Here is a 27493-nt window from a genome sequence, read left to right as displayed (position 1 = left end):
CTAGCATTTCAAAATGTCAGAGTTGTCCCCAGGTACACATAGTTGTCCTCCCATGTACTCATTTGTTCTTGTTTATCTTTTCTAGGAGCTTGAGTTGCCAGAGGATTACCCTGCATAAAAATCTGTTTTTCTCTTTTGTTTGCAACTCTGTTGTAACAATAATTTCACTGACAGCAGTTGCCAACAACCAGGAATTAGTTGCAACTAACCCAGTAAGTGAAAGTCTATTTGACAGCCTTGTTTATTTGTATGTGAATAACTTGAGCAGCGCAGCAGAGGTGGGAGCTGCAGAGCTGATGAAATGTTGTGTATAGTGAGGTTAAAGCACTCCTAACGCTGTGTCCGTGTGATGCAGTACAGCAGATGTCTCACAGGGCTCAGGACATTGCACATTCGAGGTTGTGAAATAGTAAAAGTGCTTGAAGAGACTGAGCTTACTGAAGCTCCACAGAGTCACTTTTGCCCTGAAACAACTGCAGGGAAGCCTATTCTAGATGATGTCAGGGAGGCTGACAGCTGTATTCACCATGGAAGGGCAGGAAAAAATGTTTTGCAAGGTATTTTTGATCTGTCTGCTGGTTTCTCATGGCTTTAACTTGGCCATCTTCAGTTGAAATAAGAACAATTTATTTTTGCAACAGGAGACCCTAAAGATGAAATACCTAAACAAACAAATCCCTAGCTCTGTCTTTATTGTTATTTAGACATGGAAGATAAATTCTAATTCTGTGGAAGTTAGGGCAAAACTCCAGAAGCTGAATCGAGTAAAAAGATAATTTCTCTTTCTCCTGTAGAAGCAGTCATCAATGTCCTGGAATACATATTGAGATAGCTGATAATAATCATCATCAAGTGAGTGAGGGAGCAGAGAATGGTAAAACAATATTGGGTTTTGGTTTGTTTTAAGCCAAGTGGCAGAAATAGAACAATCAAACATGTTGGAAAGAGGGGGAAAAAAGGATTTCATGTGACCAATCTGCAAGTTAGCTGTTGCTCCTTGTTCACAACCTCACATTTTAGACTTCATAATAAATTATATTATAGCATTTAAATTGTAGAATATATTTTGAACAAAGATAAATACAAATAAATGCTAGGTTCCTCCAGAACCTGCTGCAAGCTCTCGGTCCCTAGGTGCAGTTATGAGTAGGTTAGAATCATAAGTATTGTAAGCATTTTAAAAACATGAATTGTTCTCTGGAGTAGTTATATGTTGTGGTGAGTAAAACTGAGAGGGGATTACCCACATCAAAGTACATTTCTTCTGTGGTTACTAACAGATAATTAAGGATTTGGAATGGTTAAGTGTGGCAAGGTTTGCAATAAGGCAAAATATCATTACAGCATTCTACCACACTTGAGGATCTCAGGGTCCTCACATATGAATTAAAACCCAGACTCAGTTATTAAGTTTAATGTCACCATAAAGTATGGGATTGTAATGCCCGGAAAATTCTATTTTAAAAAGTAAATAAATGTGTAATTGTAGTGGAAAACAGAATAAACATTACCTTGAGTAGTATTTTTTTCTGCTTTGCAAATAAAGCTCTGAGATTTCTGCAAATTAAAGATTTATGTTATGCTCTGCTTTTTTTCCCTTCAGGTTAGTTGCAAAGTGTCACAGTTCATCTACCTGTACCTGATGGGTTGCAACTACTTCTGGATGCTGTGTGAAGGCATTTACCTGCATACTCTGATTGTGGTGGCTGTTTTTGCTGAGAAGCAGCACTTGATGTGGTATTACCTTCTTGGCTGGGGTATGTGATTTCACTTTGTGTATTTTCAGGTCAATGCAGCCTCTTCCTCCTTCAAACATCCGTACCTTTGCCTCTCTGAGCTGTAGCTTTGAGTGACAATGGCGCACACCCCCAGTCTTTTTCTGTAGTGTTTTAACAAGCTTAGAAATATTAATGTAGGAAGCTCTCTCTGCCGAGAGAGAGATTATGCATTTCTGGAGTCAGGAAGTGACTCCTCCTTTGTATAGAGAAAATAGTCTCCTATTATAAAAAAGACCTTAAGAAGTAATTATTCATTGTTCCTCACCTCGAAGATGTTTATTCAGGAATGAATGTTTGTTTTCAGAGAAGTCTTGCCGTGCCTAGGGTAGAGGGTCAGAACTGAGTTAGAGATGGTCGAGGATTTATTTTTCCAACAGCTCCATTTGACCTGTATTGTTCACTAAGCAAACACAGAATACCTGTAACAGAAGATCTCAAGTAGTATCGGTATCAAAGCTAACAAGCCTGGTCACTTCAGATAATGCACAAGGGCTTATTCACAAAGTGAAAGTGGAGGCTCTCTGCAGATGCGGTGTATGGGCGCACACAGCTCTAATGTGACTTGGTACCTGGGTCACTCTGTCCCACTGCAGGCACAGCTGAGACGTGGCTGGAAGGTCACAGGTGCTCACCAGCTCCTGAAGATCAGGTACCACCAGCGTGTCAAGGGCCTCAGATGACTAATTTGCTTATTCTTTTCAAATTTTTTCATTTGGCTTGATCTGTTGAGTCTAATTTCACAGTTGTTTTCTGAATACCCAGCAAGGTATTGATACTTTGTCCTCATACCAGTGAGAACGCGCTCACCACTGGTCATACTGTTAAAGCTGTGGTCACATATGCAATCACCATTTTAATGTTACCTACCTGTTTGGTGTTACTGCAGATTGCAGCCTGAAAAGCAGCCGTGTTAATGAAGATCACTTGTTGCATTCTAAAAAGTCCAAAGTTGATTTGCCTTTCCTGTGCGTTGCCGTGGACTTCTTGGCAAGTCAGTAGGAATAAGGTTTCACACAGCCCTCAGAAAGAAATCTAAGAAAAGAAAGATTAAATTGGTCTGTGTTAGTTCATTTGCTCTGCAGGTATATAGTTTGGTTGAGGTGAAAATACAGAAGAGTCCTGCAAGATTTGCAAGTTTACTTAGGTATTAACCAGGTTTACTAATGAAGAAAATACTGTTTTCTTCACAGGTTTTCCACTGATCCCTGCCTGCATACATGCTGTTGCAAGAAGTTTATATTATAATGACAAGTAGGTAGCATTTCAGCTTGCTTTGCAAAACTTTTATATTTTCTTTAAGGTTAAAAATAACCAAAGGTAATAAATGCCTTGTTTTTACCTTTTCCTATTTGTTTTCTCTAGCTGTTGGATCAGCTCTGATACTCATCTGCTTTATATCATCCATGGCCCTATTTGTGCTGCTCTCCTGGTAAGCATTTTTCAGATAATATTTTGTTTTCTTGTTTGTTTTCTGTCTGCTCTTGATGGACTTATAAAGGTAAGAGCCTTAAGCTAAGATTTGGAGGTCACTGTCACTTGTGAGTCTGCTGCTTAACCCAGCAGGTGCCTCAGACACACCAGGTACAAGAAGCTTTGGCCTTACTAAAGATCTCTACCTCTGCTCCTTTGAGAAACTCAGGGTTTGCAGTGTTGATTATCACTCCATTAAAATGCTGGTGATGAGGAAGGGCTAAACCTTACCTGGAGTACTGGAGGGGAATTTCAAATCCTTCCTTTAGCTGAGAATGCCTCTCATGCCCAGACTAATTGCCAGGTGTACCATGCTAGAAGCCGCATTGTGTCGCTGTGCTGTGGCCAAACAGCCACCAGACTTTCTGAGGTGCAGGGAGAGGGGATTTGGATGCCAGGACTGACTGTGGGTGGGAATATGGGATGGAAAGAAACTAGAGCAAGCCCTTGGGATAGAACCAGTGCAAATGGTTCTGCCAGTACCTGTGACTGCTCCTGTTCTGATACTAATTTAGCACTGTCTGCTTTGGCCACTGGGGTGTTGCAGCTCCTCTGTTTCTGGAGTTCTCATGAACTCTTAGAGCACAGTGTTCTGTCTGACACCCCAAGGTAATGCCAGCTCTATTCAGTGTTCACTGCTAAATGCAATTCTAGGTGAGTAACTGAAAACATTACTGCATAAAAATCAATGTGGTATGTCAGTTGCACTGGGACTGGATTTAACCTATGAAATTCAGTCAGTAGATTGTTGCTAAATAGAAATAGATATCTACTTAAACAATTATCTACATAATTAGCATAGAGGCATTCTATATATGATTAGCCCCTGACTGCGTATGACAGTTATTTGTTTTATTGTAACAGAAACTTTGAGCTGCTCTGGCCAAACTGGTGGGTCCATGTCTGCTGACTTTTCTCCTGGCCTTTCAGTTCACACAAGGCAGTTGATTAAGAATGAAAACCTTAAGTAACTTCATGGAAATAATTTTGGGTCCTGATCTACAAGAGTTTCTTTTTCTGTTAACCTCCTCCTACCTGTGGAGGGCATTCCATGCATAGAGAATTCTCTCAGAAGACCATTGTATAAATCCTGGGATTCTTGTGACTCCTTTTTCATTCTCAGTGAAATTAACTAATGAACTTAAATTTTGAAGACTGTGATGATACCATGATGCATCTGAGCCCCTCTGTGTGGGCAGCCAGAGCAATGCCCATGAAATTATTGAGAGCTATGACCCTTGGGGTGTGAATTATTACTGGTAATCTCCCGTCCTGTCAGTCAGGTCTGCCGTATCTGTTCATGTAAGGATCTGCTGTGCTCTAATCTGTAAAGTTAAACCCAATTCTAAATCCTTTCAATTTTTATTCTCTCTGCTTTACACAGAAGATGAAACCCCTGTTTTGACAGAATGGTATAGAGGGGGCTTTTTGTAGGTTGTTACTTCCATTGTTAGGGGGTCTCTTCACAGTTCTATCACTTTAAGTAAAGCTTTTCAAAGCTGAACGATAATTCGTATTAGAATTTGCTTTAAATAGCATTGTAAAAATTTGTGCAAAAGCTATAAGACTGTACTATCTTCCATGAAGTGACCTCATTTTGGGATGTAAGGTCATTTTCTCCTTCTAAGCAGTGGCCTCCACAAAATCACACTGCAAGTGGCCAGACTCCTGTGGGATTCAAATGCACTGGAGCCATTCCAAATGATCAAGTCTTGTTTCTATTCAAGGCAACACTCAGAATGTTCTTTGATTTTATTGGAGGCATAATAATCATCTCTGTGGGGTTGGTTTGGGCAGAGTCTTTGCAATTTGCAACTTCGTTCATCTCTGATATTCCTATATTTTTCATAAGCCAACTGAAGGTGTTTCTCTTGTATTTTTCAGTAAATTTATTTGAAAATCATGCAGGAATAACAGATTAAACTGCACATCTTGCCTGTGATGTGAAAGTACTTTAAAGGAGTTGCTTTCCTTCCTGGAACCAAAAAATGTAGTATTTCAATTCAGAAAAGACAAGGCAGGGCTAAAGATGTTCGATTAAATGCATGTGTTTAGGCTTTGTGAACAGAACCCTCATTTGCTTAAGCAGCTTGCTTGCCAGATACAATTTCCACACTTTACTAAGCATGACCTGCTTCAGTAGACATTTAAGCAACAATATTAAACTGCAAATTAGATAATGAGGGGGAAGACACTGTTTCTATTTGCAGGAGCAGATCTCAAAGAACATGAAGGGGGACTGTCAAGTGGGTGCCAGGGAGAATTGGCAGAAGCCAATGGAAGTTTAACTCTTGTACATCACTGAAAATCCTACAATTACAAGAAGTTAACAACAATGCTGCTTTTATGGTCCCTGTTGTTACATAACTGTGGTCAGATCCCTGCCAAAGAAACAGGAGCAGACATAGGTTGCACTTTGATTGGAATTGTCTTCGACTGACCATTAAATTACAACTGTCTGCCTAAGCAATCACAATTAAATAAAAAGAGTGGGAATGAGACAGTAGAGGGTGATGTTGGTTTTCATGCTAGACAAATATTGATCAAAATTGAGGGGAGAAGGTAAAGGAATTGGATTGCATGTTAGTGAAAGCAGTAGTGATTTCTGTGTAGACTTCAGATGTGCCAGTGCTCTTGTGGTTTTATTTGTATGGGTGCCACTGAGTTATCTAACTATGCCATTGTTTATATCAGTAATGCTACAGGGATGTTCCTTTCTCCCCGTAATAATGTTATGTATTGGTGTCGTAGTCTGACAGACTGGTACAGATGCAAGTTCCGAGTGAAGGTGTGCTAGAAGGAACTTCAGGCGCTCCCAGCTTTGTCTTTCATGTCCTTGTATTTAATGACTTTAAGCCGGCCTCAGTGCCAGGCTTAGGAGTTCAGAAGTTGAATGCTCAGCCCTCCTACGCCTGGCCTTGGGAATGTCCTCAGGCCAGCTATAAGACGTGTCTTCATGAGCACACACCCATGTTGTACCCAAGCAGAAGATACAGAGCTGCACAACTGCATTAAAAGCCAAGCAATGGCTACCAACTTGTATCTAAGAATATCTGAGTGCTTTGAGTGAGAATGGTCTGTTTATATCATCCTGAGGAAGAACTGAAAGAGAATTTAAAAGTACAAGGATTACTATAGTGCTTAGTGCAAACTCAGCATAGAGAAAAGTAGAAATATCAGGGACATGAGGAGAGTTTAATTCAAAAACTGCAGCACCCATTGACTTAGAAACTTGGCTTCAGTTCACTGACAATTTCAAGCCAGAACTTAAATGCTCCTGAGTTTCCAGTATAGGCACCAACACATTTTTTTTGTCTTGGATTGCCTTCTCTGCCTTTGTTTCCATTTTTGCTCAGTTGCCCTGTTCAATTTTCAGGTCACTGTGGGGCTGTTGCTATTTCACTCTGTGTTCATAGTGCAGATAGCACAACAGAGCTCCTTTGGGCTTTTCCAAGCCATCACACTCAATTTGATGATAATGTGCATGCAAGGAGTTCCACTGCCCTACTTTTGCTTAAATGTAAAAATCTACTCAGCACCTTGCTTAAAACCAGGACCGGTTTTCATCACTTTAATTAAAAATTCAGTTCATCCCGATCTCGCTCTTATTTTCTGACAGAAGATATTTTCATCAAAAATTGGTGCTACATACTTCTGCTGGCATTCATCCTGTTCTACTCAACTGTGCCCTTTGCTTTGCCTCCTCCAGCATTCTGTTTGCCCTTTTAGCTATTTGCAAACTCTTTGCATGTTTAATTTTGTGCATTTTGGTTTTGGTGGGTAAGTGAAACAAATAGAAAAATTCCGTGCATGTTGTAAAAAAACCGGCTCATTGGGTGCTGCTATTTATGCCTGGCTGCTGCAACTTTCATCTTCAGTTAGTGCTTAAGAACAGTGTTATAGGAATTGGCCATGCTACCAAAACATGAGAGGGCAGAAAACTCAATGTTTGAGACATGCTAATGTTGAACAAGTAGATTTGAGAAGGATTAAATTTAGAAATAAAGGAAGGACTCATTGTCTACATGTACTATAGGAAGTTGGATGGGGATTGTGGGCTACATAAAATCTAAATAAATCCCTTGAGAAAGAACCAGAAGACCTTGGCTGTTTAAACAAAGCTTAAAGGTAGCTGGAGGCTTCCAGGAGAAATTCATGCAGTAGTTTCCTATGTAAAACAACTTCCTGTTAGAATGATTTAAATAGCACGTAAGCAGAATATAAATAATATCCCATATCTGTCAAGGGCCATGTTGCTATAATAGCACACAGCTATTTATTCTGAAAGCCTGAACTGACAGAAAGAATTCTGCCAGAGCTGTGGAGGCATCGTGACAGACGTGCTCTGAAATGCCTTCCCTGCTTGCACTTGTCCTACAGCAAGACAGAGCCTCCTCCTACACCAGGAATTCCGAGGTGTTTTAGAAGGGAGTTGTCTGTCTCTCTTCCAGCTTCTTCCCCCACCCCCTCTTTTGTCTCTAGTTGTTGGCAAGGGCAGAAAATCCTCTGGAAGCTGAGATAGGAGCAGACCCTGTGTCTCTCCCTTCCGTAGTGGGTCCCCAGAGCACCTTTGTCCTGTCTCTGTGCCCTTGGATGAGAGGATGGACTGGCTGAGCTCTCAGGATCTCATCTACCTGCAGCTTCCACCAGGGGCTGCACAGGAGACACAGGTGGGATGGGATCATCCCTAACCAGCTGTTGCTCTGGTTACTCATCCTTGGGCTGTTGGGGATATGTGTGTGTGTATATCTGTCCTCATATCTCTGTATGTATCAGTTTTGTGCTTGCTCACAATGACAGTTTGGGATTTTTTTTCTGGTCAAACTGAAGGAACAGAGACAAACTATTCCTAACAAGAAAAGCCTTAGTAACTATGGAAATAATCAAATTCAGTAGTGCAAGGGAATGACATAGAGCATCATTTCAGTGCTTGCCCCATTGGCAGCTCTGCTGAAAGAATAAAAGTTCCAACAATTGGTGACTGTGAGAATGCCAAATCCACTGTTTATCTAGAGGAATATACAGTTCCTTGTAGCAGTATTTTGCCTGTCTTTTTTTATTCTGATTTTTTTTCTCTATAAATTTACCAAATTCATGTTTGAAAAATAAAAAGTAGCTTTTTGAAGAACCGTATTTAAATACAAGGAGGGAAAAGCATCATCCTCTCTCTTGACCAATCTGAGAAGAACCAATCCTTCACCAATGCACTGTTACTGACCGCAGAGAGAAAGTGGGTTATTACCACCGGCAGGTACCTGGATGCACACTTGTTAAGAGAGTTTGAGGAGTGTATGTGGATACTGGAAGTTAGAGCCACATCTCAGTTACTTAAAGGTGTTTTCAAAGAGGTTTAATTGATATTTCTTTTACAATCACAATGCTAGCCAAGCAGTGTAAGTTTCTGTTGTCTGGTTTTCAGTCTCACAAATCAGCGTGTGGGATTATTTTTCAGACCTCCTTCTCAGTGTCATTTCCTTTTCCAACAGGTGAACCTTTTCTTCCTGCTGAATATCGTTCGTGTTCTCATAACCAAGCTGAAAGACACCCACAAGGCTGAATCCAACCTGTACATGAAAGCAGTGAGAGCCACCCTGATTCTTGTCCCACTCCTTGGCATCGAGTTTGTGCTGTTCCCATGGCGACCAGAGGGCCGGATCGCTGAGGAGGTGTATGACTATGTGATGCACATCCTCATGCATTACCAGGTGGGAAGCAGCAGGCAGGCCTTGCTCACCTGAGCTACAGAGCAGTTGGCATGGCAATCAAATAAAAGAGAAATGATTGTGTTATTTCAGTTTTTAAAGATCTTCCTCCAGTAGTTTTATACACGCCTTTGACTTTCTCACTATGCTGAATTTTCATTTAATTGCCTTCAGATTTTCAAAGGAAAGAAACAACATGGCAGAAAGCTGGCCCCATAGTTTTAGTGATCCATTTTTAGAAATAATTCATCATGTTTATATTTGTCCTGTATTTTCTCTGCTATCTACATCTGAATTTTATCAGAAACCTTTAATTATCTCACACCTGAAATAGCCCATATCCACATGAATTAAAGCAGAATCTTTATTTTTATTTTACAGGGTCTACTGGTGGCTACAATTTTCTGCTTCTTTAATGGCGAGGTAGAGTAACAATTTTTACTATATTTATAATAATTTTTCTATGTTTTTGTTTCAGCAATTAAGGAGGTGGTAATTTTTAACTTTTTTTTTTGGTTTTATGTCTAAATTTGTCTAAATCAAAAAAAGAAAACAGAGCATCAGGATGCCAAGAGCAGAGCTTGGAAAGGACTGTGCCATCATTCGTGGCACCATTAAGTGTGTTAAGACTGATTCTTGGGTGCTAAGCAACCTACATTTGTCTTGATTATATAAGAAATTGAAGACAGTTGTCATTTTGATATAAAGTCCCAATAAATATCATAACACTGAAGTGCAATTCAACACCCAGAAGGTTTATTTGTCTGTGTTGGAAACTTTAGAGGATGTTATCCTGGAGAATCATCGTTCGGTCCTTCTGTAGCAGGAACAAGACACACTGCAGACATGTTGCTGGGCTGGGGTATGGCTGTATCCCATGGCAAGGGGCTGGAATTAGATGGTCTGTAAGGTCCCTTCCAACCAAAATTATTCGATGAGTCTGGGATTGTTTTATGACGGTCTCTGGGAAAATTTTAGGCTGAGGTTTGGAAAAGTGTTTTTTAGCACAAGTGAAAAGTACCATTCCGACAGTCAGACCTTAACAGCTTGGTGCGCTCGGGTCAGGAGCTTGTGCTGGTTAGAAGTGCATGTGTGAGATGCCATGATCAGCCAATTCCAAGGACAAACCTTATTCTAACATTAGAGGATTGTGCCAGGTTTCAGTAATAGATGGTATTGATCCTGTTGAAGCTAACAAGCTTTGCTGTTATCTTGGATAGATCAAGGTCCCTGGCATGCACAGAGTGACTTTCATACAGAAACTCTTGCCCCAGGCTGTAGACAGTACACTTCCAGAGGCTTGGTGTCAGAGATCAAAGTAGTAGGAAGGCTAAAAAAATATATATAAAGTTGTTACTGTTGCTTTTGCTTGCAAAAAATATCTCAGCAACCCCAAAACAAACAAACATAACTACCCCCACTGAAGAACTAACTGGTAATTTTCCAACACTTTTGGCAGAGGAACAGTTACAATGCTATACTTATTCCTATACATCTGTTTGTTCATTTGTTCTACCTTTAGTATGGTTACATTATAGGCTGTCAGCAGAAATGTGGGAGTAACCATAATAGGGTTGGTTATCAGATGTTATAAAATTGTGTCAGTGTGTTTCTGTAGTGTTACTGGACAGTAATTTTTACCTACAGGTAAATATTTGGCTAATGCTAGAAATGATTCATAGATTGTCCTTCCTTCTCTTCCCAAGTCCAAAGCTGACAGAATTGCAATGAAACTACCATGGGCTTTGAAGGGTTTTGTGTCTTTGTTGTGTGTCCCACCACCCAAATGTAAAAGTCTCACTGATTTTTTGCCAAGGAGCAGAGGAGATGAAAATAGGCTTTCTCAGAGGTCAGTGGGCCTGGGACAGGGGCCTTGAACTGAATTTACCATGAAGGAGATGCATGTTCAAGTCCCTGCTCGTACATTTGCTTCAAAGCTGAACATTGTTAAGTGTTCTGCATTGGATGTGATCACTTGCCCACACTCTGCATTGACATTTCATACACTCTTTCCCTTCTACAGAGCAGAATGCTCAGAATGCCTTCAGAATGCCATAGTACAGTTCAGAAGGCCTTATAAAAACAGGTATTTGGGAAAAAATCAAAGTTTGTTCTGCTCCAGTGGAAAATGAGGGAGGAGGGGTGGAAAACCTTGAAATTTCTGCAGTTTTTTATGAAACAACATTGTCCGCTGCTCAGTTCCATCTTCAGTCTTGTGCCTCTTCCAAGGCTGTTTTTAATTTTAAATTAAGATTAATTTTTAAATATATTCCTGCATCTGTTAATATTTCATTGTTAAAAACTCAAATATTTTTTAACATATCTTCTTCTGCTGTGTAAGAAAAACCAAACCTGAGTCATCCCCTAAATTCACCATGGGCTCATCAGTGGTAAAAGATGAGCTCTTCCACAACTCCTACAAATGCTAATAAGTGAATCACTGCTTGAATATCTTCTGGCAGAATAATGTTGAAAGGTGGACTTAGGCATTTTAACATTTATTAATTTAGGAATTCAATTTTTAGCCCATAGACCTTGACTTAATTAAACATATGTGTCTGTATTTGCTCTCTAGAGAATGGAAATTTATGCTTTTTAAACCACTTTTGGGTTCAGTGCTTCAATGACCACTATTTGCTTTTTTAAAATTATTTTCAGTATACCTTGTTCAAGAAGGGACTTAGTGCTTTATAAACAACTGTACCAGTAAGGAAATCCAGGGGGGAATGTAGGTAGGGAAAAATGTCAGCACAGAAGAAATGTGTTTCTTTGGTTCCTAAAAGATTCTGGCCCAGCACGTGGGGATGCTGGGCCGCACAGGGGCTGCTTCTCATCCCCTTCACAGCAACACCTCCTGAGACACTACGGAAGGAGCAGCACCAGGGACTGGTGGCAGCACTTGGCTGCACTGACTCTGTGGTTTAAAGGTGATGCTGACGTTGGAATTGACACCTGGAGTGACAGTGGGGCAGAGACTCCCAGTGGGGTATTAGCAATTAAAAAATGCTAAAAGCACTAATTTCTTTCTAAGTCTTAGCCTCTCCCAACTGTTACTGTACATTTTAGTGTATTCTGCACCAAATATCAGGAGCCAAATCTGTTCAAGCAGACACTTCTGGCCAAAAAGTGAACAAAAGTGATCTGCTAGGATAGAACTTCAGTGAAGATAAATTAAGAAATATAAGAAAAATAGCTGGTATGTCCTGCTGACTTTAGCCAAGGAACATCTATCTCCAGCTTGCTGAGCAGAGCAGCCAGGGATGGCCTGTCAAATCCAGTTCTTAACAGGCACTGCAGCTGTTTGTCACAAACCTCTTCCAGACAGGCTGTATGTGCAAGCCCTTCAGCTTGGATCTTCTGTGGCAGGGTTTCCCCAAGGACACTCACATTCTGCTTGTGGGCCAGCATCCCACAGAGTAAGATGCATTTTCCAGCTTCAGATGGCTTGGCGTGGCTTTTGGGGTGATACAGGCTGTGGTCAGAGGAGAAGCTTGTCCCAGCTCTCTGATAAATCACTAGGAAGATTCCTGTTGAACTTTTAATAGCAGGTGTTATAATGACCTACGTGATCTGTGTAAGCCTTGTGGGCTTTGTTTGCTTTTTTCTTTCATTTCGCTGCTCTACAGAAATGTTGCCATGAAGATGAGAGTCTCAGGTTTGCAAGGTTATACAGTCTGTTTAATAATAGATGGGATAGATGAGGCTGTGTTGTGTTTGGTTTGGGGGTTTTTTTCTCCTAGTTGGTTACTGAGCTGTGTAATTTGTCCGATATTCAACATCAAGCTACTAATGTTATAGGCCTGGAAGGAGCCCTTCCTGCAAACTCATCAAATCCAGCCATTATTAAGTTATAAGGTAAGAAAGAAAGAAAGACTCTTTGAGCTGGAACCAGCATCTCTGTTAATGACTGAGAAATATAATTCTGTTACTTCAATATTTTTCATTAAATGCTTTCCTTAATATTCTTTCTTGTAAAAAAGTCACAAAGTTCTGCCCCTCCTGAGCTGAATTTATGTTCCATGCCACTGGTCAAAGCGGAGGAGAAAGTGATAAACATTCTACTCTCACTTTGTGGGTAGACACATATATTGTTAAAGAGTGTAATTGATTTTTCCCATTTTCTTCTATAAATGATTGGAAGGTTAGAGAAGACTGAAAGTCATAATAGATGAAAGAGATAACACCCTACAAGAGCAGCCATAGAGCAGGAAGGAGGTGAAGTCCTGATTCAGCAGTAACGGAGAGGCTTTGGGAAGAACGCCAGGAATACATGGCTCAGTTAGAAATGCATGAAGAAGAGAGCGTGATGGGCACTGGGGCAGCAGAGAGGAAATGCTGTTTCCCTGTACAGGAAACATTTTTTATAGTTCTCTGTCCCTGGCATGGAGCAGCTGGACTTCTTTTCCCTGGCAGTAGCCCTGAGGCACTTGTCTTGCAGGGATGCTTGTGGCTCTCAGGAGCTATGAGATCCTTAGTGTATCCTTTAGGACTAGTTAACAAATGTTATTAACAAGTGAAAATAAGATGAACAATTGTTACTGAAGGAACCAGGAGATGTGTGGGAGAGGCCTGGAGTGCGTAAGGCTATGTGCAATTTGGCAAGCCTAGTTTATCTCCCAGCTCTGCCAAGAGACTTCTTTGACCTTGCTAAGTCATTTAGCTCCAGTTGCTTGCATATTCCCCACCTCCAGCCTGTCTTGTCTAAAGTGAAAATTGCTCAATGTGTAATTTTTTGCATGTGTGTCTATGTTCAAACTCTGACCTTATTGAAGTAACTGACTGTGAAAGGAGAACAAATAGAACATAGCTTAGTGATGAACACAGATTGATTGATTCCAAACTAAATTCCAAGCTTTCCTCTTGGAAAAGTTGGAATTTTGAATATGCTTCTTGTCTTGGCTTTATGATAGGTTACAGGAGATGGATTCAACCTGTGCGAAGATTTAAGGTTCTGTATTGGTTCTATTCTAAGGTTCTATGCAATGCATATATTAATTAATCAAAACCTTCCCATGCTGAAACAAGAACTCTGCCTTTAGACTCTGACAAAATTCAGAATTTTGATATGAAAAGCAGTAAGAGCTGAAACTCAAAAGTATTAAGGTATTTGATTTCTCAGTGTTTGAAGATTTGTTTAGATGTTTAGAGTAGATTAGAAAGTTTTTATGAGCAGTAAGAGAGCACTTCCTTTGCTCTAAAATGCTAATTTCTTATGTTAATTGGTTGATACTTTTTTCCTTACTCTGATATTTCCTTGTTAAAGATTTGAGAAATACGAAGTTCTCCTTTAAACAGAGGTTTCTGATACCAGACTGCAGGAAGTCTAAAAACTACATCCCTTTTCTTGTATTTATTTTTATTTTTCATTATTAAAGCCAGAGTAAAATTAGACAAAAGGAGCCATTGTGTGAGGGAAATGTAAAGCAAACATAAAAGAAACCCTGAAGACATGGAAAATCCTAAAAATATTTACCCACAATATAAACAGTTAACTTGGGGCAGTCACTATTCACTGGTTAGTCAATGCAGGAGTGCTTTCTGCACAAAGTTTGGCTGAAAAGGAAATTAAATATTCATGATCTGTGGGCAGTTTTTTTAACATAGGAAAATGTCTGGAAAAAGCAACAACAGGAGCTATTACCATTCTTAGCATTCCCCACTTGGCCTCTCCCCTGAAAGACTTAATTCCGTGTGAATTTCATGAATGTGACACTTCATCATTCCAATGTGCACAGGTGTTTAACCATATTGGAGGAGAGGAAGGCCATGACAAACATCACATCCTTTTGGTGGAGACATGTAAACCAACAGGGCCTTCAGCTATTTTATCAGCTTTATTTTTAACTCTGGTAGAAATGTGGTGTTCAGGAAATTGTCCTGCTAGTCATTTGCTTAAGGTATGGTCAGAAATCGGGAAAGACTGGCTTGTGCCAAAATCATAGCAAATGTAAATTATGGTTTGTTGAGAGTAAATGAATTCACAGCTGCTGAGGATGTGGCCTTCTGAAAATAACGGTGAACAGAAATTACCTTTTTCACCTCTATTTCTGATCTGTCTACACTGGACTGCAGTTCACAGGGGAGGAAGCAGAAAATTGTGTGGCTGCTGTTCCTTCTGTAACCTGAGCCTTTTCCAGGCAGCTAGTATGCTACAATTGTGAAATGCTGTTACTTCACACCAAATTTGCTGAAAAATAATGCTTACCTAAGTTGTGAATAATTCAGAACATCTCAAGGACTAAATGGCATGTATGTAGGTACCCTCCTTGTCCAGAATTTTGGAGCCTTACTGCCTAATTTGCTGAGACGCCTTTACTGTGTCCTTCATGCATCAAAGAACAAAGTCCCCTGAGCTGTCCCCCAGTGTTTATGTGCATTTGTTTTGTCTCGGGGCACAGGTGCAGGCTGTTCTGCGAAGGCACTGGAACCAGTACAAGATCCAGTTTGAGCACAGCTTCAGCCACTCAGACGCCATGCGCACAGCCTCCTACACCGTGTCCACCATCAGCGACGTGCAGGGCTACGGCTACAGCCACGACTGCACCAGCGAGCACCTGAATGGCAAGGGCTACCACGACATGGACAGCATGGTGCTAAAGACTGAGAAGCTCTATGGCTGATGGGCTGCCCAAGCTGGCCTGTGCCCACGGGAATCCACAGCTGATTCAGTGACTTCATGGCCAGAAGATGTTACCTGACTTGGGATATGTTATGCTCCTGAATGATGCAAACTAAACCAACACGTTTCTCATACATATGTGTGTGTGTGTGTGTATATATATGCACACACATGCATATATAGATATGTTTGTGTTTCTGTGTATCTATACAGTATGGACAGCTGTACATATATATCTATATATATATATGTGCATTTATATAAGGATACAAACTTTGCCTCTTCAGTTTCTACTGTGTAGACAAAGTTGGCAAATTTTTGTACAAAGGGAATCAATGAAGGATTTCTTATTTTCTTGGAAGTTTGTATAAGAGTGTGCTGTGTTGAAGCCACTTCATTTGCCTATAGAATTTTAGAGTGTAAATACAATACTCTGTTGTCTTAATTCAACCTAAAATAGAACAAAGCAAAATGGTTTAAGTAGGTGCAATAATAACAAGAAGTTTTCCAGGTTCTTTTTTTGGTTCAGCATTTGTTTGGCTGTCAAAAAAGCCTGACAGGTAGTCTGAGATAACAGATTCAAAGACAGATACTGCTGTTTTGGTTAAAGAGATTGATGCTTTGGTTTGGCCAGTTGGGTTTTTTTTTCCCCCCACTCTTTTACATCAAGCACAGAGACCCCACTTCCAGCATGAGTCTTGATGTACTTCTAATCTGCAGTGTAATACCTTGCACCAAGATTTCAGCAATTTTATTTAAGCTATTTCAGGATTTTCAGAAGCGTCTCCTTCTCCTGAAGTGTATCGAAGTTTCTTCTGGATTTAACAAAGTCAAGATTGATGAGGCCTCACTGCCAGAGAGAAAAGGAGTAACCTGAGTCACTCTAAGTCCCTCCAGACACTCGTAGTACCTGCAGCGGGTGGAACTTCACTGTGTACTTAAGGACTTTACTCAACTGGAGATCATGTACAGAATTTTTTGTAGCATTATTCTGGTTTTACTTTTAAGTATTTCCCTGGCCATATGCTTGATAACTTATTCCTATTCTTGGGGCAAAGTTTTGGTTAATTTTGTGGCTGGTTTTGGTGTCTGAGATAAGCATGGAAGACTGAACACAGTGCACATGATCTGCTACCTTTAAAGCCAGTGTGTGAGACTCAGACTAATCAAGCAAACTAATGTTAGTAATTCTCATTATTTGGAAAATCCAGTATAAACTTTTTATTATAAAGGTTCAAAACTTTATGGATTGAGAATTTCAGTATTATTTTGGATTGGTTGATTCTGAATGTCTCAGTTAGTTAGCTAAGAACAGTACTTTATATATTGTTTCTTTGGTTCTGCTGCTGCATAAAGGTCGCACTGAAAACTAGGAGGTTGTCAGGAAGGTCTTGAGAAAATGTGTCCTTTTAAAAATTTATGTTTTTGTTAAATCTTTACCCTTTAAAAAAGAGTAGTTTTGTTAAGTGAAATGACAAAAATGCTCAAGAATGAGGGCATGAAACGAGGTGAGTTCACTGAAAATTACAAATGTAAGAAAAATTTTTATACCTTTCATTGCAGATAAGTCTACTTGAAGTGGGGAAAAACCAAAATTAAGTAGAAGAAAAAGTAGATGCTGGAACTCAGACTGTTTTGCTAATGAACATAGATCTGGTGCATGTAGGCCAGTCAAAAAAACTGGAAGACAGTTCTTTCTGAGACCACTTCAGTTTTAAATAATTTTGCATACAGAATTATTGTGTACAAAACACCTTGACTTTGACATGTAAACATTTTTGTCAGTAGCTTTTCTCTAAGCTTCATTAGTGTCTAGGTAATTTGCTGTCATGGTGTTTATTACTTCGTGACTTCAAAAGGCTTTAAATGCTTTGTATTTAGAAAAAAAAAACATTAGGAGGATGTGGCAAGCTCATGCCACTTGAACCTTCCTATAGTTTTTTACAGTTCTTATGTCTGGAGTTTGAACATAGAAGGTCTTTTATTAATGATTTAGTTTCACAATATAGAATCTCAGCTAGGATGCACAAATAAAGATTTCTCCTCGTCTGCAATGCTGTCTGGTCAGTTGATTGGAATGATTTGAAGAATCTCTTGAATTGTGTACTGTAGAGTAGTGTGAGATCTGGCAATCAGATGTCACAGTCTCTTAAATTGTAAGAATGACAGAAACAATGTCTGCTACAACATGAGTAGAGGTTGCTTACAGCTCTGCTTGCTGATCTGTATAGTGTTACTTAAAATTTGTGCAATGTTCTGAAAGTATCAGTGGTGCAGAAAATCCCTGCTCTGCTGCAGCAGCTTTACATTTGTGGGACCAGATCATCAGCTGCTATAAATCTGTCTTGAGTTCCCTTTGCAGAATCTACAGGTACCACTGAGACTCAAAGCCCCAACAGGTGTCTGTCCATTTTAGTGTGCTGTAAGTCCTTTATGGCATATTATTAGACTATTATTTCATAGTACCTGGTGGGTTGTTGTTGTAATTAACACAGAGCTGTTGGTTTAGACTTTAATTAGGCTTCCTTCTCAGAGAGGCAGTTCTAATTTAACAAACTATAGATTTTGTCATTTAATACCAAATATATATTTCTAATTGCTCTCTGTCCTCTATTAGAGAAACCTGTAATGGTAATTTAGGAGGGAAAATTGTTTTTATACAGAAATTATCCTACTTCTAGGTGGACAATCACAGCTTGCTTCTAGGCACACACACACACACACACACACACACACACACACACACACACACACACACACACACTCCCCCCCCCCCCCCCAATCTTCACTTTGGAAATAAACACATCCAGCTGGATGTGCAAGAAAATCTTTGTGGCTGTGAAGGGTCACATGGTATAGCAGAGCTATATTTCCCCTTTCCTGCTGAAGTTAGATAATCTGATTTCTAATTTGCATAGGAAAATACCAATTCCTTATTTTGTCTTCCTACCTCACCTTTTTTCAGTTCCTACATAGCTAAGAGAAGGGTCTGCTTCTTGAAATGTTTTTCTGTCACCATAAGTTAAAATCAAATCCTTATGCTAATTTCTCATGGCTCTCTTCTACTTTACAGAATGTTGTAGTCCATATCTGTATTCTCTGGGATGGAAGTAAACTCTCTTTTGGTGGGGCTGTGAGATTCCTTTGAACATGCAGATTATTATTTGTTTATTACCTGTTGTTATTTGCTGTTTCTTAATTTTTTTTTATTTAGTGAGGATTTATTGTATCAATCTAAAGGGGCTACAGCAATAGTTTTCTTATATTTGTTATCTGTAACACCAGCATGTTATGATTCAATGAGAGAAAATGTCTATTTTTAATGCTACTGTCTTCAATTAATAAATGGCTGCATTGCAGGGTCCCTCAGTTAGGTGTTTAACATTGACATTTATGCAGTTTTTCATGGTGGTGATCTACAAGAGTATTTGGCTGTAGAAATGCTGCAAAATGTACTCCTTTTGATGTCAAGAAACATTTGGGCTGGCAATCAGGCAACATCCACATACTGTACAATGTAAATAAGATTAATGGAAGCTATGGCATTGTATTTATTGCTTACACTAAGAACAAAATGGAAAAAATGTGAAGTTATTTTTTTGGTTGTTCTTTATTTTCACCTTGTTTATATGAATCATGCATTTTAATTGCTGAGAGAAGTATTGTTTCTGATCAATAAAATGTTACTCCATTTATTCATCTCTCTTGTGCTGTAATACAACAAAGCTGATCTAAACTAGGCTTTCACAGATGTCTTAACTCTGTGTTAGTTAAATATTAACCCAGGGAGAAAGTAATTACATAGAGTTACTAACAATTATCCTGATTTTAAGTGTTTTTCAATAATTATATTTAATACTAGAGTGCTGAAGTTCTGGAGGAAGTTTGTACAGACAATATAAGATGACTGGACAAAAAATTATTTACTCAAAAGTTTCATATTCCTATTTCTTGTCTTCTGAATCCAGCTTTTAATAAAAAGTTATTAATACTTACTTATGTTAAGCCAAAATGTCTGTTTCATCAGGAACTAACAGCAGAGACTAAATCAAGCTTATCTATCATCTTCATTCCATCAGTCAAGGTGGAGGTAGATAAGCAAACCTGAGCTCAAAGAAAAAACCCGAGCAATATTTAACCACATCACAGGATCTTCAATACTGGATGTTAATACTACTGTCTGCCTGTTACCCATAGCTAAAGTGTGCTAATATCCATCTAAAAAGTGACCAATCTCCTGCCTCTTCCTGACTCTTAAGCACGAGCCTTTAATTCCAGGTAGTTTTTTTGATCTTTAGTTCCTAGGACCAAGTGTCAGGCAGTGGAAATTGTTACAGACTCTACTCACACTAAGTTTTGTCTATTCCTTCAGTTCTCTACCAATACCTGCTAATACTCCCACTTACTGATTCTCTGTATGTACAGAGTTAAAACTGTTACATTTAACAATCATTCTATACTGTTACACAAGTAACTATAGAGAAGAAGTAAATCCAATCCCTCAAATCCAAAAGTTGCCGCTTACATTTTATTGTAACTCAGACCCAGCAGTAGAAGAGGAACACAAATGATATCTACAGTAGCATTTTCCAATGCAGTGTATGTGCCCAAAGGCAATTAAACAGCAAAATGAAACACAGCATCCTAACATCCTCAGATAAGAGTAAACTGTGATCCTTACACTTTCTATATAGTTTTGAAAGAGGAACTGTTCTTATAGCACAAGGAACCTCACAATGATTGAAACAAACTTACCAATATTCCATCAATATTGACACAGAATCCCATTCCACTCTCTGCAAGATAAAAAGATTACTGCCTTTGGAAATATTCCAATTACTCTAATAGTGCATCTTGCACATTCTTGTCATGGAAGTCACCTTTGAAGTTAAAGTTCTAAACCAAAGTTTTAGCTTTTGATAATGATCCGGCTCTAAACATCTATGTGAGAAGAAAATACAAAATTCATTTTGAACTAGACCAAATCCATTCCAAAATGAGTGACTACAGAGGTGACAGACCTGTTTATAATTACAATTATCTATCAATCACCTACAGCTGCATCTCTCTAGCAGCTTTTAAACCATACTGCCTAAATGAACGATTCAAATTCATCCACATGGAGTTCAAGCTTCATTTGAGGCAAACATATGAGATTCTTTTTAGATTAAACTCAGTTTTATCACTGCCCCCTAAATTTTAAAGGTATTTTCAATTACTACTTCTTATGACTACTTCAAAGTTTTCTTCCCCTCAACAAGATTGACCACTCTAAATGAAAACTCTTACAAAGGAGAAACATCGTATGATTATTGCTAACTCATATGAAACTTAATACACTGTTTTATGTGAATTTAGCAAAATACAAATTAAAAACATATCAAAGTCTGTTTTCTGAGAAAGTTCTTACACACTATTGTTAATTCCTCATTTAAGATGAACAAGATTTCCTGGAAATTCAGATTTCACAATCGGTATCGAACGAAAAATTGCCACAAAGGAAAAAGTGACCAGAGGTGCTGGGGTTGCTGGTGCTGTCTGGTGAACCCAAGTTTTAATGGTGGATGCAGGCAATCCAAACAGAGTTCTTCACTGTGAAGGAGCCAGGAGCATACCCTTCTATGTAGAGAACTGGTTTGGAGCCAGTGGGCCCATGGCCAGCGTTTGGGGCAGAGTTCAGCAATGAATCCCAAACCTGTACATACATAATATATAGTCATAAACCATGCACAAATTATCAAAGCTAAAAATAGGCTTGAATACAAGTATTCATGTATTTGCTTAGTTCCTTACCTTGATATTTGCAAATGAAAAGTGCCGAATGTTTGCCTGTAGCAGAGAAAGTTCTTCCAATGGTCCTCCATGAATTGAACAGGGGTCACTGGGCGTGTCTTTGACACAGTGAAGTCCATAGACAGCTGCTCCATATTGTGACAGATCACTGTATGTCCAATAGCTTTGAATATAAATATTTAAGAAAACAAAATAATTAGTAGGGAACAATATTTAGATGCTACAAAAAGTATATTGTACTAAACAGAAATAGCTTATCAGAGAGTTAACACAATAAACATGATAATAAAAAAAACATTGCTGGATATGATGGAATTAGAGCAAAGGGGACAAAAAGTAGAAGAAACTGTTCTGTGCCTATTTATTTTTTAAATGTGCTATAAAAAGTTTTCAAATGAGAGTATTGCTGCCTTTCAAACCACATATTTATAGACTTAGAGAAATTATAATGACTTTGTCCCTTAAGCTGTAGGCCTGAAACATCAGAGAAGAGCTAGGAACACAATCACATTTTCCTTAGCTAACCTTGAACAGGAGCCAAATACGTGCATTTAATAGAGCGCTCCAAAGTGCATTTGGCTGGGTTTCCTGGAGGGATCTGCAGCCTTATATTCCACAGAATAGTGTCCATACCCGACCTGTTTCTGTTACTCACAAGGATCTCCTATCCTGTGATGCCAAATGGACTCCAGGAGATGTCCTCAAGCGCTGGCTCCTTCTGTCACATTTTGGGCAGATGATGACAGTAAGGGTTTCCTTATCCCAGGGTTTCCTTCCAGAGTCTTCAGGCATTCAGCCATCAGGGACACTTCAGAATCTGCAACAAGAACCAAATTCACAGCAAGAGATCTCAGTCTGAGATGACTTGAGAATTCCTGAATTTCTCTTACTATTCCAGGGGTTATAGCACAGTGCAGTGGCACTGCCTTGTTTTTCATATTCCCAACTCTCTTACAAAAAGCATCTCCATTTAACATAACTGTGATGCTCTTTATCCAGATGTTGCAATGGAGTTGCTACAAGAATTTGGAAAGTTAGAATATCAATGCCTTCAAAATCTTCATACCAAATACCTGTGGTAAAACTAGTTAAATTTCAGGTAATTTCAAGGTATGGACTCTGAGTCAAACAATCCTTTCCAGTCAAAGTCTGTATTTGTTATGAGGTATAGAAATTGCTTCCCTTTCCTTTTGTTAGTGGAAGACGACAGTAGCTATTTTTCATTTAAAGCTAATCACCTCTTATTTTTCCCCACATGGACTCACTTATAACAGTCAGGAGTGCTCTAAATAGCCTTCTCTAGCTGTAATTAAAAAGCTAATTAGAATGATCTGTAACTCATGTGTAAAAAATTCTTAGAGAAGAAGGTTGAATCAGGAAGCTTTCACAGAAAAAATGAAAATATTGAAAGCAAAAACAGAAACATGCTAGTAGCAAAACTGTAAATGGGTTTTTGTTGCAGACAACAACAGCTTATAATTATGTTTTCATTATGTAATGGAAAAAGATTTTTTATCTTTTAAGCCATTTAAACTGGGTGGTTTTTAGAAATACAAGCACTTAAAGTGGTAAAATACACTTTTTATTTAAGTTTCAGGAAAATATTAAGTTTTATACCTTACTGTCTGTCCTACCACCTCAGATCTCAGAATTTCACCAGCACTGGCATGATTTTTTATTATTTCAAATAGAATCTCCTTCTCATTTTTTAGTATTCACCAAAGGCCAGGCCCCAGCAGTTATCTATGTTCTGCAAGATGCTTTCCTTTCCCCCACCTATCTCCAAAGGTCTTGGAAACAGGAGGTAATACTGCTCCAGCCTAGCATCTTTTCCCAGCTGTGCCAGGAGCACAGGAGCAGCACAGGAAGGCAGTCACCAGCACTCCCTGAGTTTCATGGCATAGGGATGAAGGAAGTGCAGCCTCAGAGAGTCTTTACCTCAACCATTTCCTAGGCAAAGTTGTTCTGGCACTGGGGAATAACTGGCACTGCTCCTTCCTGCAAGGAAGAATGTACAGAACTGTTTTCTGGCTGGATTCTCCTTGCTGAGCTGTGGAATCTCTGATCTCTTCAGTCACTCCTTGTTTATGCTTTTAGTGCTATGGAAACAACTGACAGGAGCAGGAATCCCCATCAGTTCCTGCATGCAGTGATGGCTGCAAATTGAAAGCCAGACAAATCTAAGAATCCATCCTATTCCTAATGCAGCAGAAGGATAAAATAAATAAAGCATAGAATTACTAAACATACAGAGACAGCAGGAGCACTCTTGTGAGCAAACAACACCAAGGTCATGGGTTCAATCCCTGGACAGACCATTCCCTTTGGAGTTGGACCAATGGTGCTTGTGGGTCCCTTCCAGCTCAGAATATTCTGTGATGATGACAAAAGACAATATTAATATGCAAAGTTTACAGAGCAGCGTTACCAAAAAAAAAAAAAAAAAAAAAAAAAAAAAAAACAACAACCAAAAAAACCCCTCACACAAAAAACAAACAAAACCAAAAACAAACCAAAAAAAAACCAAAAACCCCAAACAAACAAAGAACAAAAAAGATTCAAGAATTCCAAAAACAGTCTCTCTTCTATCCTTGCAAAAGAATTTTACTTCAGAATAAAGAGAAATTGCATATCTATCTATTTGCAGACATTCCCCACTGATTTTCCAGACGCAGACATGCTGATGAGAGGAAAAATAAAGAGGGGCCTGGGGCTTCCTCCAGTAGCATTAGTGGGCACAGCCCATATGCTTAGCAGAAAGGAAGGGGTAGCAACTTCACACATCTCTTTTACCTTTCCCCTCCTTAATTTCCCCTCTTTTATGCACAGCATAATATCATCTGGCCATATCTACAGTGATTCTACGTGATGAATTCCTGAGCCACCCAGCCCAGTTCCCAACAGTGAGTGCCAAGACAAAGAAATCATTCCTATTTCTGTTAAAGCAATATTTACTGTCCAAGGTATTTACTACAGAATTAAATACTGTCTCCGTTGTCTAGACTAGATGGGAAAGTTCCCATAGGCTTAAGTGAAGCAGTTTGGGTAAGATGTCCAGGCCATCCTAACAATCTTGAAGTGAGCATGACCTTTTTAAAGGTTGAAAATACTTTCTTTTTTATAACGTCTCCCTTGGTTGCATCTGAAAGCAACAACATATAGAATGATTAGCCTAGTAATGGTTCCTTCTGAATTGTAACTACCTAAACTGTAGAGCATTAGCGTGGGTTTGGATTAAATACAGGTGGCTATGCACCATTAAATAAATAATCCTTAAACTAGCATTATCATATTCCCAAACCAGCAGCTTCTATGCAGTCTGCCCATGGAACACCTTTTTGGCATGTTCCATTCACCAACTTCTTAACAACCGCTATGAAACCACAGATTTCAACTCATTTTGCATTTGACCAGCTGACTCTGTGCTCATTCTAACTCTCCTATATGGGCTCTGTGCCATCTTTATAAATCCTACACATTTCTTTTACAGCAGTTCTTTGAAGCAGCCTCTAAAAGTGCATTATCAGTTACAAGGCAGGAAAAACATCAGGTTTTAAAACTCGTGATAAGGGTGTGTCCTCTAATCAAGGGCAAGGTAGCTGTGCATTCTGATGGACAGGCTGTGTGTTTAGCAAGGCACACTTAGAGAATCGCGATTCTCTTCAAGTCACAAATAATTGGCATCGGAGAGAATATGCTCTGAAGTTCATTAAAATTTACAAAGAAAAAAATCAAGTTAATGGTGCCTTCAGAAAATTGACACTGAAATTATTACCTTTTCCTGCCCTTTTGGGTTATGTTTTCAGGCCCACAATAAACTGACACGTGATATACTGAAACCACTATATGTACATCTGACTTCAGGGCACAACAGGAAAGAACAGAGGGGTTCCTGGTAAAAACGGATTCCCTTGTTGCTAAGATTAGAGGGTTTTTATCAGTGCTGCCTCATTGCAATCATCACCTGGGTACTGTAGTGAATCTCCTTTTCTAGACCCAGTGTGATTTTGACCAGTGCAGGTAATGCACTGGCTTGATAGTTACAGGTCCAAGATTACACTTCCTTGCATAAGAGAGATGTTTCAATTTAAAGGAGGATGGTGGCAGGTATTTCTCTATCATCATTTTCATACTCCATTTTTCAAACAATGCAGCTCAAGGGAGATACTAAAGATACGTGAAATATGATCCAGTATGTTCTTTTGAATGCAGAGAAAGGCCCAACAGACTTTTCCTCATGTGAAGTGTAAATAACTGTTTAAAAATTGAGAACATGCGATCCCCTCGCAAACATATACATGGTGAGAGCAGCATGTTCCCATTTTAGTGATGACAGAAAGCACAATTCAGCAAAAAAAATTTTGCTTCTCCCCATTTTCTTTGAACTTGTTGCTATATTTTTGCAAGCTCCCTTCCTCATCTGTAAATACTCAGCATGGTCATGTGATAGGAAATTACAATACTTTAGCCTCTCCAACTATGTGCCATTAAAATCATTGCACTCTGCTTTGCGGCTCAAAGTTAGTTCATCTGCGGATGAGCCCGAGTGCCTCTGAAGACTGCACTTCCGAGGAGCTGTGAGCCCAGACGTACCCAGCCTTGTAGAGGTGCACCTGGCCCTGCCAGAGCTCCAGAGAGCTGTGGGCAGGGCCTGAACTCTCAGACATAAATAGTCATGACAAGAGCCATTTTCACCTGTCAGTTCAGTGAAGGTCTCTGACCACCCAGCCACCCTGGAAGTAAACTTGTGCAGGGATCCTTCTTTAGCTGACACTGGGTTATTCTCTTCTTTCCTGTAAGCCATGGGAACATCTGCAAGAGAAAAGCTCCTTGAGACCTTCAGCTCTCCTGTGAATTTGAACAGGACCAAACATATTCTGATCTTCTATTGTTTAAATATTTAGTTTATTTAGCTATCTTGCCTCCTTCAAGTCTATCCTGGCTCTGTTCTAAGAGCCAAGATGCTATTTTCAACAGCTAATATAATTTTTAGTGTTTTGGGTTTGTTCTTTTTTAAAATCTGTTGCAGTACCCATCAGCAAGTGCTCCCTTCATAGATAGGCAGTTTACCACAACAGCTCTTCCAGACCAGCTATTCCAGAACATTGTGAACACTGTTCCTCCAGAATAAAAACAGGACTGTAGAGTTTTTTACTTAAATTGTTTTATTTATGTTGGAAGAAAATATTTTAAACCATGAAGTGTTTTTTCTGGAATATCTACTCTGGCAGATGTCCAAGCACAGTTGTCCCATCAGTAGCAAATGGGGAAGTAAAACAAAGCTCTCCAGCAGTCCTGGGCATATTTTAAATCTCTAAATCAGCATCTTCTAGTATTAGGTCCTTTTTTAATAATTTTGTGCTAAAAATTACTGGTTTTGTCCAGTTGCCACGTGACTCCATGTCTGGTATGGCCCACCATTCAGCAAAGAGTCACAAATATTATTTTTCTAGGCAAAGAAAAGTAAAGATATCTGGGTTAGTTGAAAGACTGAAAAAAAAAAAACCCCAAACCTGCTACAGAAAGCTTATATTTATAAGCCTTCAGGAACTGTGTCCCTCAAAATCTGTGTGTGGGTAACTGTGTATTTTACAAATGCACAACAGCACAGATATTGCAACCAGGGCTTGCAAGATCATTCAAGAATGCTGGAAACTCCTCCAATTCCTCTGCAAGTTTTGCTTGAGTCCCATGTAACTCTTGTGTACTCAATAATTTACTTCAGCATATCTGACCTCAGAATCCTCACCCCAGAGGAGCCCACTTGGAGACAAAGAAACACACCCATTCCTTTCTCGATTCAGGTCACGCTCATTCAGCACGATTTGCTGTAACAGCAGCTGAATGTGTTGACCAACAAGCTTCCAATCAGCCAAAAGCTCTAAGCAGTCAAATCAAAAGGGATTTGCCAGACTACCTTACCTGCGCAAGCTTCTGGCATATAAGCCTTTCTTGTTTGCCACGCTACATCCAAATGAGAGAAATGTATAAGAAGTCTGACAGAAATATGCCAGCCCTGCACTCTTTGGTAGAAATCATGCCCTTCATATGGGACAGGATATGGAATTGCTGCTCTTGGTTCCTTTGCTGTGGGGTCTCCATCAGAGGTGGTTTGTTAGTACATGGAAGAG

General features: G+C 39.4%; 1 protein-coding gene and 1 long non-coding RNA gene across 2 annotated transcripts in view; one reads left to right on the top strand and one right to left on the bottom strand.

The window, feature by feature from the left end:
* Window positions 1–18366, top strand: part of CALCRL (calcitonin receptor like receptor) — a 62824-nt gene extending 44458 nt beyond the window's left edge. The window contains exons 7-13 of the mRNA XM_048308877.1: window positions 86–212; window positions 1604–1757; window positions 2969–3029; window positions 3141–3207; window positions 8735–8953; window positions 9332–9373; window positions 15349–18366. Of these exons, the coding sequence (XP_048164834.1) occupies window positions 86–212; window positions 1604–1757; window positions 2969–3029; window positions 3141–3207; window positions 8735–8953; window positions 9332–9373; window positions 15349–15570 (892 nt within the window). The 3' untranslated portion in view covers window positions 15571–18366. The remainder of the gene's footprint in view (window positions 1–85; window positions 213–1603; window positions 1758–2968; window positions 3030–3140; window positions 3208–8734; window positions 8954–9331; window positions 9374–15348) is intronic.
* Window positions 2658–27493, bottom strand: LOC125328363. Its single transcript, XR_007204681.1, has 6 exons — window positions 27285–27493; window positions 26058–26174; window positions 22018–22179; window positions 21363–21525; window positions 19566–21264; window positions 2658–2810 (listed from the first exon to the last, which is right to left on the bottom strand). It is a non-coding gene; the product is annotated as an uncharacterized LOC125328363 (long non-coding RNA).

This window comes from Corvus hawaiiensis, chromosome 7 (genome assembly GCF_020740725.1).
Source record: "Corvus hawaiiensis isolate bCorHaw1 chromosome 7, bCorHaw1.pri.cur, whole genome shotgun sequence".
In the NCBI taxonomy this organism is placed as follows: Eukaryota; Metazoa; Chordata; class Aves; order Passeriformes; family Corvidae; genus Corvus; species Corvus hawaiiensis.
Note: the sequence above shows the minus strand (reverse complement) of the source record. Positions and strands in the feature narration are given on the sequence as shown.